The sequence below is a fragment of the Onychostoma macrolepis genome, chromosome 13 (genome assembly GCF_012432095.1).
Source record: "Onychostoma macrolepis isolate SWU-2019 chromosome 13, ASM1243209v1, whole genome shotgun sequence".
NCBI classification, from domain to species: Eukaryota; Metazoa; Chordata; class Actinopteri; order Cypriniformes; family Cyprinidae; genus Onychostoma; species Onychostoma macrolepis.
In genome coordinates, this window is record NC_081167.1 from 29,147,614 (window position 1) to 29,159,828 (window position 12,215).

General features: G+C 35.2%; 1 protein-coding gene across 4 annotated transcripts in view; it reads right to left on the bottom strand.

The window, feature by feature from the left end:
* The window catches only part of kcnk12 (potassium channel, subfamily K, member 12), a 38,189-nt gene extending 26,650 nt beyond the window's left edge, over positions 1–11,539 (bottom strand). For 2 of the 4 annotated variants that reach the window (XM_058794746.1, XM_058794744.1), the window contains exons 1-3: positions 10,518–11,539; positions 10,184–10,258; positions 9,657–10,087 (exon numbers count right to left, since the gene is read on the bottom strand). In XM_058794746.1, coding sequence (XP_058650729.1) covers positions 9,657–9,996 — 340 coding nt within the window. In that variant the 5' untranslated portion in view covers positions 9,997–10,087; positions 10,184–10,258; positions 10,518–11,539. Of the gene's footprint in view, positions 1–5,919; positions 6,069–9,656; positions 10,088–10,183; positions 10,259–10,517 lie in introns of those variants that run through there. The other 2 variants (XM_058794745.1, XM_058794747.1) reach the window with 2 other exon arrangements.
* Between the last annotated feature and the right edge of the window lie 676 nt (positions 11,540–12,215).

Below are 12,215 nucleotides of genomic sequence, written 5' to 3' on the forward strand. Positions count from 1 at the left end.
ATAAAAAAAAAAAATAATAATAATAAACAATAAAAAATATATATATATATATATATATATATATAAAACTGCAACCGTTGACACGTCTTTAATCACATTCTGTCCGGTCCCGTCTCATTGGGTATCTGTGCTTGAGTACACACTGGTGAGAACAGCACACACGCCTTTTATGTGGCTACACGCCCTCTTCCATTTTTAACTTTGACATTTTCCAGCCCTCTGTTTTTACAGAGCGACCCAGGAGATCAGAGGGAGAGGGAGAGACACAGAGAGAGAGACAGAGTGAATGAGGGACTGAGAGAGAGACAGAGTGAGACACCGAAAACACAATGAGGGACAAGGTGCTGCTCTCTGCTCCAGGAAATCTGATGATAAGCACAGCTATAAATGTCTATCAGGAGTCTCAGAATAGCATGCTATCATCCTACTCGTACTATTTTTGCAGCATGCAGCATGTTTATTATGCACAATATGCACATTTTCTATGCATGGAATACCTGGATGATATTTGAATGCTGATATTGGAAAGTTTGAGTTAGAGTAGTTTGCAAAAGAGCAATTAAGAAAACGATGAGGCTATAAGTAGATGAGGTTACCTTTTCAGCATAATGACGTTTAATGTCAACGACAACCTCTGTAGTCCCATTTAGCTACTTGCTACTTATGCAAAATTGGAATAAAAATGGCAAAATATCAATTCTTTTGAGATGATAAGACATCATGTAAACAACAAATGTAGCAAAATACCATTTTAAAAGTCTTATCACGGTGTATTTCTTGCAGTTTCACATATGAGTGAATCTCTTAAAACATGATCATGTCACATTCACCTCAAAATCAAAAGAACAAAATTAGAAATCATTATTAGAATGATAAATACTATGCATAAAAGAAAATGAAGCCTATTTTAGGAGCAGAATATGATTTTGAAATGTGACATTACTTTTTTAAAATGACAATTAGGCTCATTTCCCCCCAAACTTTCATTATTGTAATACATGTGGAAACTTATTTTAAATTAGTTTTTCTGTAACCGCATCTTCTTAGATGATTCTCATTAGATTCTCAGTACTGTAAAACAATGATATTCATTAAAATCAGATAATGTGTTTTTTATGCGTAACAGTAATTAGAATTGTAGGGGTGCTCAGGCTTAATTTTCTTCATGCAAAAATAAATTATATCTTCTTTTTGAGTTTGGGATGAAACACGACACAGACATGTTCTTCATCTGCACTTTAACCACCTTATTTTTTATGTTTGGCCATTTGTAACTTGAATGTGCGAGGCTTCCAGTGTCATTCACTTCTAGTTATCATATTATTTGAATTCGTTGTCGTGATCTTAAGCACACTGGTTTGTAGTGCAAATAGTTTTATCGTTGCATTTTGTTATTTTCCCAGTTCTATAGCAGCTAATGAAACAGAAGTCTTGTGCATTCACAAAAAAATAGCTTACTTCCACATTGCACATTAAAGTGAACACAGTACACAACTATCCCATTCTTAAAACAGCTGCTGTGAATCTGATAGCTTGGTAACAACATTGGCCCTTCTGAATGAAACACTGCATTTCATTGACCCAGATGATGTTTTAATGCATAACGATGGTGAATCAATGTATCATAATTCCCTGACCTGCAATGTGAAGTGTTTTTCATAAGTCAAGTCCATCAGTGCAACCAGCGTGTGATGGAACACAATGAAATTAAAGGAGTGAGAGCGAGATAAGAGGGACGGGGAAGAGAGGGAATCCATTCCTCTGCATTAGCCGAGCAGGTTATATTGATAGATGAGTCTGAAGAGGAAGAGAATATCACTGAGGAGACAATGATGCATGATCCAATCAAACGCGCGGCTCACTGTAGAGTAACCGGAGCCAACTGTACTGATTACTACGACACGGGAGAGAGCGATGAGAGAAAGACGAGTGCTGCAACAGGAATCCCAGAGGTTTACCTTTTTTGTCTATTTGACCTACGTCAACCAACTTTACAGCTCACCCAAAAAAACAACATACAGATATCATAACAAAATATTTGGGCCTAAATTTTATGATTTATGTATTTGTATTGCATATACAATTTCCATCCATTTGGATTGCACAGTTTTAACAATGCATAAATGTCAGTCATACATAAATGAAACAGGCCAGATTTCTGTAACAGTGCTAATAAAGTGAATTTTTAAATAGACATAAACCAGGTTTATACAGTACTGTATATTTATCGTCAATGTTTAAAAATGTGTACAATCTTTAACTATTTGAATATTGCTTGTTCCACCAACCTACTAAACTTGATGCGATGCATATTTGACAGTCATACATAAATGAAACAGGCAACAACAACAACAACAACAACCAAAAAACAGGTACAACGTTTACATTTCAAAAAAATATTATAATATATAATATTATAATAATATAAAAACATTCATTCAAACTGCTTAGAATCAGTATAAATCTGTTAATTGTGAAAAAAAAAAATGATTCATTCAGTTATTCAGTAAACCTGCTTATTGTGTATTTAAAAAAACATTCAGTTACAGAAATCTCTAAATCTTTAGCCAACACATTTATGTCTGACTGACAAATATGCATCATATTAAGTTTATTAGTTTGTTAAAACTGTGCAATCCAAATGGATGGAAATTTTATATGCAATTCAAATACATAAATCTTCAATTTAGGCCTAATTTTTGGAGTGCATGCTTTTTTGCATGATCTTTTTCTATAGAACACAAAAAAAGAGAAATTGCCACTAATATCACCGTGTTTTTGTGAAGTACAAAAACACGAAGTGTATGCAAAAGAAAAAACAACATATTATAACTGTTATATTCTTGCAGGGCAACAACACAAAGTAAAGCCGGACAAGAAGGTCTGGATGACCTAAACCCTCAAATAACAGAGAGGAAGAAGAAACTGTGAGACTCTGGAACACGCCTCTGCTTGTGGAGTCGACGGCGGTGGGATTCAGAGCAGGGCTGTGGGACGCCCAGGCTCATCTCTCCCGAGAGTCTCCAGAAATCACTTTCTGTTCAGACAGGCGTGTAATAGGCTAAGCTCGCACAACTACTGTATGCACTTCTGTTCTATCAGTGTTCTCCAACCAAACCCAACAGATCCGCTCCGTCACCACACAGGTCAAAAGGAGAAGATGGCCAGATCTAGACTCGTTTAAAACTGCTTCGTCAACTCATTTTCAGCTTTTTACCCACATGCCTTTTGACTTTTACACTACTGTTAGAGTCTGAGAAAATGTTTCAACAGTTCAACACTGATGCCAATTTTAAATCAGGCCAAAAATCTTTCTTTTGTTCCAATTGGGAATAAAAATCATAATTGAGATCTTCCTTAAAATCTCAATTGCTCCCACATGACAGTAAGATTAAGTGAAGAGCTTCAGCAAAAGTGCAGACTGCGATGTTTCTACTGAGAAAGAGACTCTTGTGTTTCTCCTAGATCTCCTAGATGTCTCAAGCGTTGCTCATTTGACAAAGTCTGCAATCAAATATCAAAAATCTCAATATGAACTCAACATTTATTATTAAATTCTTCCAAGACCATGAACTGCTATACACATTAATTTTATACCTCTATTCTCTTACTTTTATGCTAACAATTGACTCATTTCTGTTTCATCTCTCCTGTGGGATTTTAGGAAGCACATCAAAGATGAAGTTGGTATGTACTGTATATGAAACATAATTAAGAACTCTATTATGTCTCCTGAGAAATACAGTTCTCCTCCAGAAGCTTGCAAAGCCAAGACTGGCACAAGTATACACTGCACACTGCAGTCCCAATGATAACTCATCATTCAGACAGTCATCTATTCTAAAACTTTATTAAACACAGAACTGTGTATATTCTATAAACAGCAATGCAAATCATTTGACTCAGCAGTGTCTATTTCTATTTCTCCTAAGGAATTTTAGGAGAAACATCTGAGACAAATTTGATACTTTTATGAAATATGACTTTCAAGCCTTTCATTCTCATGTTGTTCTTAAAATGAATCACAATAAACTTCTTACAAAACTAGTGGTTTCAATCTGCTCAAGTAAGTGCTAGAAAAGTTTTGTAGAAAAACAGTGACACACACACACACACACACACACACACACACATATATATATATATATATATATATATACTGTATATATGATTATTATAATTACTCATGTAACCTGACTATGTAATCTTTAATAAAAAAAAATCACTTGACGTATGCATTAGTGCAAAGATTGGACAATATGCAACAACTTGTCAATCATGTGATATTGCAGAAATTAACCAACAAAAACGATCCAACAATCCAATCAATTCCTGATGGACAAAATTGAGTCCTGTCCTCCATTTTTTTCTCATTTGAGAAGCCATTTCAAGTAATACGTCACATCAGAGAAGAAAAGTCGATTGCAATATCCGTTTACTTTAAATAAACAAATAATTGCACAATACATCTAACAGTACAAAAATGCAACAATGTAATGTAATATAATCTAAATATTTTCCAAAATATTTAACGCACATTTATAATATTAATTTTTCATTAAATAAAATGGTAAAAAATTTCGGCAATATTTAAAAAATAAAAAAGCCAAGTGAGGTTTGTAATTCATAAAGTGGTTCTATTACTAGTAGACCTGTTCATGCGTTGCTCAGGATTCTCAGTTGTTAGCGTCTGGCCACTAATGAAGCCCTCCTGTCTTGCAGATGTGAGTGATGAGTGATGGTTGCTGCCTGCAGAAACGTCTCCAGAGCTCTGCATCAGACAATTTCTGAGAGCATGTTACTAACCGCCTGTCTTACACAAAGTTTCCTCTCACCCTGAGCTGAGCTGAGCTGAGGCTGCTCTGCTCTTCAGATCCAACATGACTAAAAATACTTTGTCTGCTAACAGACAATCAGAAAAAGAATGAACAAAGTGTTTTATTTAACCTGGTTATTCTGTCTAATTTAAATGATGTATCTTAAATTTGGCTGCAGTCAATCAACATGCATTTAGTTTTCGAAGTACATTTATACTGCCTGAGCACATTTTAAAGTCTGCCTTGTGGTTTCATGTACTACCGTTTAAAAGTTTGGGGTCTGTATGATTTTTTATATGAAATTAATACTTTTATTCTGCAAGGATGCATTAAATTGATCAAAAGTGACAGTAAAGATATTTATAATGTCATAAAAGATTTCTATTTTGAACTTTCTATTCAACAAAGAATCCTGAAAAAAATAATGCATCATGGTTTCCAGAAGAATATGAAGCAGCAAGACTGATTTCAACATTGATGATTATAAGAAATGTTTCCAATAAACATTATTAGAATGATTTCTGAAGGATCATGTGACACTGAAGACTGACGTAATAATGCTGAAAATTCAGCTTTGTATCACAGAAATAAATTACATTTTAAAATATATTCAAATAGAAAACAGTTCTTTTAAATTGTAATTATATTTCAGAATATTACTGTATTTTACATCAAACAAATGTAGTTCTGCTATTCAAAAACATAAAAAAAATAAAAATCTTACCTGATCCAAAACTTTTGAATGGCAGTACATATAATACATGTAATACATAATGTATTTATTAAATTCCTTTAAAATGTTGTAAGAAAATCTTTTCAACCTTGGCTAACAAACTTATCTGAAGACACTCTGTATGTTTGTTTGCTCAAACACCGAATTGTAAACAACTTTTTATGCACTATATACTGTATGTCTTCCTTTCCACTGCATGAAATTAATCTATACAGTATGTGTAATATTTGGTCCTGAGAATGTTTACCAGCAAACAGAATTATTAATACTTCATTTAAAATTCTGTTTATCATTATTGTTTCAGAAATAATTGATTGACTGCGAATCAATTTTTCCCCATAATAATGTCTGAGTGAGATTGTGACTCACTGTGTGTGAAATGGCAGGGGTTTTCACTTAGATGAGGAGGAAGTGCCTGCGTCGTCCCTAGAAAACCCCCATCATGACAAAGCCTGAGCACCTCACATTCACTGGCTTTGAAGCTCTTCCGGAGGCGGGAGGTATATAGAGACTTCACACTGAGATGAAAGGAAGATGGAGACTGAGATGGAAGTACAATGCACAAAACACACATTAATTTAAGCTTAGCTGCTAAATAAAGTAGGATTGTACTTGCTAGACTGTACTGTCTTTTACTAGTCCCAAAGAGACAGATTTTTGACTGCGAGCATGTAAATCGACCACATTCGCTTTTAGAGCATTTAGAGACAAGTTTATCTGAATAAAAAAAAAAAAGAAAGAAAGAAAAGAAATTACCACAAACATGTATGAACTGTGATAAGAATCAAAAGTAAGTGCTGTTTTTCATAAACATATCAGAATAGTTTATTATAATTACTTTTAGCTAAAACTTTAAGTGTCTGTTTGATGCTGCTAACATGGCAAACTTTGGTAAATCCGGGGATTCGTTCCTCCTCAAAAGTGCTCATTTTACCCACATTTTAGTTAACATTGAATGGAAAGCAAAACCATAAAAAAGTTGTTACTTTACAATTTCTTTTTAGAATTTTAGTTTGCAGTACTATAATAACTAAAACTACATAAACTAAAACTTTATATATATATATATATATATATATATATATATATATAAAGTTATATATTATATACATATATACATACTTATATTTATGTATATTTATGTATATATGTATAAATATATATATTTATATTTATATATATATATATATATATATATATATATATATATATATGTGGCAAAAACAAACAACAAAATTACTAAAATTTTAAATTTAAAGTAAAAACAGAAAACAATTTTTTGACAAAAACTATAATAGTATATCAATAATACTGAAATATTAATGCATGGCACATGACAAAAGTGCTAATTTTATTAACATTTTAGTTAACATGATCATTAACTAAAACCATTAAAAAATGTTCACTACTTGAAATATTAAAAATTAACTGAAATAAAATATATATGAAAAATAATATAAAACATTTTTTTTTCAGTTTAACTTGAAGTACTGAAATAAACTAATTAATAAAATTATATGTACAGTGTGTGTATAATATACACACACACACACACACACACATATATATATATATACTATACAAAAATTTAAAAAATGACAAAAACATACAACAAAATTACTAAAACTTTAACTAAATTTAAAGTAAAAACAAAACAAAAATCTAATTCAAAATACTGATAAGAACTATAAATGGTGTATCTAAAATAACACAGCATGACACACAACTTAATTTCCTGGCACTCTGACTCCCGGAAATAGCATAAAGCCAGTCAATCAGACTGAAAAACTGCCAATTTTCAGCCATCTCTGGCCTTTTTGTGTACAATATGCATGAAATTGTCAGTAAATGATATCTGAAGTTGAGACTAAATTTTGTGTGCTGTTTGCAAATAAAGCAGAGAACATCACATTATTTGCAACCCAGCATTCAGAAGCTTTCTCTGAATAGGAAATAAATGCATGCACACTTCTCCACACCCAATCCTGAAGCTTTTGAGCAAGCGGAGGAGGATAGCATTTAAAACTCGACAAAGAACGTCCTTGCCTTCAGTCTACACCCTAATTTTAATTTGCAAAGACGGCCACTGGCTATCCATAGAGCAAGTGAGGTTGCATGAAGCCGCTTCAGTGACAGTACTGCTGAATACATTACTCAGAAGTACAAAGTGCACGGCTATTGATTATTCACTGCAGATGGAAAGTGTAAAACAGGAGCCAAGGTCCGTAGGAAGCAAATACACACAATAACCAGAGGGCCGTCTCAGAGGGATACTTGCACTTTAGCGACCTATAACAGGGTAAATGTTATCCAGGACATGTGGGCATCAGCACATTTGGTTTTTGGGACATGAGCCCCACAGCAAACTGCAAGCCTGAGGCTTGGTCCTGAATGCAGAAGTCCAGCAGGGAGCTGGCTTGGCTTGGCCTCAGCCTGTTACCCATGAGAGCATCAACACTAGAGGGTGTTTATTGGTCTTCAGAGGACTTATGCTGGGGAAATGCCAATGGAAAAGTGAAGTCTCCGCAGAGAGCAAGGAAATGTTGTCTCGACAAAGCAAAAGTGCGCTGTGAGTTTCCATGAAAGGTCATGGGGTCAAGCAAGGTGCCAGAGGCTGTTGCTGACGAAAATAAAAACAGCACTTGCTGCTGTACTACTTTGCATTTATGAGCTCTCTAGTTCTATTCTGGGTATACAGTGTTACAAAAGCAAACTGGACGAGACAAACCTATAATAATACACACATAAATAGATACAGACTGCATTTTATATCGATCTTTGGGAAAACCTTTTATGTGCAGGATTTTAAACATAGTAAATCAGTGAAATTTGTTTGGATTGCACTCAGAAACAAAACCCAAAACTGCAGCTCTTAAAGGAATAGTTCACCCCAAAAATAACACAAAACCAATTGTTCTCACGTGTCTTTTCCATACAATGAAAGTGGACAGTGATGTATACTGCCAAGCTCTGAAGGAAAAACAAAAGGACCATAAAAGTAGTTCATATTATTTGTGTCCTACATTCCAAGTCTTCTGAAATCACAATAGCTTTGACCGAGTTAAAGACTGAAAATCATATTGAAAATATTACCGTCTGCCACAGTTCTCACATATAATAATTTATATATGCATACTTGCATATTCAAATTTGGTCTTTCAAGACTGTAAGGTTTGACACCTAATAGCTGATTGCGACACAAGAAGTTTGAATATGCGCAAGCACAAATGAGATTTGATATCTATGGTAATAGAGATGATTTTCAGCAATTAACAGTCTTAACAGCCCTTGTCTCCATCAACTTCCATTGTACTTTTGCAATTGGTTGAACAAGCACAGCCGTAACAAGCTAAAAATATGTTCCAAGAACATTTTGCTAACGTTCCTATTAGGTTATGAAAACGTTATTTCTGAATGTTCAGAGAACTGCCAGTATATTAAATGTTTTAAAAAATGTTGTTAATTTCCATTTAACCAATTTGCAAACACTGGGAATGTTAGTTTTGAATGTTCTAAAACAACATTTAAAAAAAAAAAAAAAAAAAAAACGGTAACACTTTACAATAAGATGTCATTTGTTAACACTGGTTAATGTATTAACTAACATGAATAAACAATGAACAATACATTTATTACACTTTTTATTCATCTTTGTTAATGTTAATTAATAAAAATACAGTTGTTCATAGTTTATTCATGTGCATTAACTAAGTGATTTTAATAATGCATTACTAAATGCTGAAATTAATATTAACTAAGATTAATACATGTTGTAGAGGTAGTGTTCATTTTTAGTTCATGTTAACTAATGAACCTTATTGTAAAGTGTTACCAAAAAAACGTTCCATGAACGATCTATATTGTTGTGCCAAAGTTTTAAGAACATGATTAAAGACCAACGTTCTATTAATGTTACTACAACAGAAAGTCTTGAGAACATTTTATGTTAGCAAGGCATTAATGACTGTAATCAAACATGAGCAAAACATTTTTTGAGTGAACCATCTTTTAAGAAAAGCACCGAAATGATATTCTAGTAGCCCAAGAATATTAATTATCAAAAGTAATCGTTCCCATACGAGAAAACCATGCATTTGGTAACTTACCTATAGTAGACACCACTGTCCCAACAAAATAAAACGCTCCTGTAAAATCCCATCTGGGTCGAAGAGCATCGACCCGAACTCCAGCAGCAATCGCAGCCTCGTACTCTTTCAGGAAGGAGCTCAGATCCTGCACGCTGATATTGAACGTGTCGCTAAAGTTCAGGAGGGTCCGGTTCCAGCGCCCGTGTGCTCGCAGCTCGGACGGCCTCTCGATGGCGGAAAACACCGCAGCGCCGCACAGCAGGTACACGATGATGAGCACGGCGAGCAGCAGAAAGCGCCCATTGTCTTCGTTAATGTGAAGGGAGCGGCAGCCCTGCAGTCGCTGCGCCGGCATCATCCAGATCTCAGCACCACGGGCGCAGTGGACAGCGACCAATGCAATGACATGGATCCTCTAGAGCTGCGCCTTCAGGACAATCCAAAACCTCCTGAGATCGTGTTAATAATGGGATAGATAGTATGCATCAAACACGGCAGAGAAGTTTTAAATAAGAGAAACAGGCTACTTCATTTAAGACACTTACCAGCTTAATTTATCCATTTCTCATTACCAAAGGCACGGATCCTTTAGAGCTGCTGCTTTAGGACACTCCGATCTTCTAAGATTAACGATTCGAGAGCATTTGTACCAAACAGGCAAGATGCGTTTTGGAAAAAGAGAAAGAACTGATTTAAGACTTGAATACATTTCTACTTTTTAGACTATTAATATAAAATTATGCATTTACTTATAAACTGTCTGTTTGCCTACTTTTTAAACAACCTGCCCAAATGCTGGATTCTTTAAAGCAAATATCCTTTAAAACACCACTTGTGGATGCGCTTTAGTAGATTTAGTTAGTTAAATACTGGACTCACCCTCGCGCTCAATAAAGTAGTTCTCTGTCCATTTCCGTCTCCATCCCATTGATTGTTCATCCACATAAATCCACCTCTGAAGTGTTCAGTTGCAAGCTAAAATCCTTTGAATTTCCAAGCCTCCTGGTTGTGTTTTATTGCAGGGATGCAGCAGTGTGTCCTCCTGTTTTTCCATGTTGCGGGTGAAGCATGCAGCTCATCCTTTGGGTCGCTGCGCCAAATCTCTCGTCCCGTGAATCACATTAATTTTTGCTTCAGTGAAAGATACAGCGGGCTAAATGCAAATAAAGACATTTAGCGACCATATGAGGGAGATTTTTGCACTTTTTTTTTTTGCGAGGCAGATCTCCAGTCTTTCTGCTGTGGGATGTTTGATGCCCGCAGTCCTAATGAGGCTGATCTGGTTCAGATCAAATCTGTGCGCACTACAGTAATACTATGATTTACACTACAGTAATACGGCGAACATCTTCAATGCTTTATATTTTTTACCGCGCTGGTCGTTTCTCAAAGTTAGATTTAAAATATGACATCTACAGCTAATGGTCGTTTGTAAAATTAATTAATTAATAAAAAATAAAATACCTCCTTTCTTTAACTGTCAGGTGTACGTCCCATTTTATCCTCGCTATACCAAGAAAATATAGCCTAGGCTATAGGCAGGCTATATTTTTTTTCACACTGACACCGCTGTTTTATTTAATTTTTTTGTTTTGTTTTTTTTCTACTTAGTGTGTTCTTTAGTAGCTATTTAAACCAACTTTTCCTCCCTGATCCTTTCATTCAAGCAATTCTGTTTTATTTCATCCTTGTTTTGCGTTGTAAATTAGTTTTTTTTCGGAGGGAAACGCGAAGACCTTGAATCTAAAAAGAGCGCGCGGTGCACTTTTCCCGCTCTTTTCCACAAACAGCTCTTGCAATCGGATGAGACCGCCAAAAACATCAGCCTTGAGGAGAAATTTGTCGACAATAACGTGATAAATGTGGTAAATGTTGCTTCCATTCCTCAGTAAGTCCATTTCGCGCCGCTAGTTCACGCGTTGCCACAAACTCACCACAAATCACGAGGAAACGATGCGGCACGTGCTACAACTGCCGCGCGCACTCGATTGCACCGCGGTAACAGTGAGAGGTGGGTCTGTTTTTTTCTGACAATTAATCGATGGCATAATTACCTGCGGCCAGCATTACCAATGCCAATTGCGAGTCCTGACGCAGTAATGGATGAGTCTGGCTGCAATGCAATGGCTGGCATGTTTAAAATCCACAGCCTTTCATGCAGTATGCTGGATTACATAAATCTGGCGTTTCCTGAAATGTCATACTGTACATTACAGTTTTCAGCATAGATAGGTAACCATGTACTGATTAATCCAAATTAACAACATCTACTTGAAGGAATCGTGCACTCATGAAAGAATCACTATATCATTTATTCATGTCCATTACAAACGCTAATGACTTTTTCTTCTGTGAAAAAAATAATGAGGTGTTTAGCAGAATGCCAAAGCTGCCTTTTTCCTATAGGGGTGTTTTCACTCACTTTTATTGATCGGACAGCTGTCTGATCTTGGGGAGAAACACGGTAGATGCATGTTTGATGGAAAGCAATGTAATCAAGGTGTGATGACAGGCACATAAGATGGAATATTACAGTGCATAGTTGTTCAGACCACATACATAAACTTCTCCCAAAAT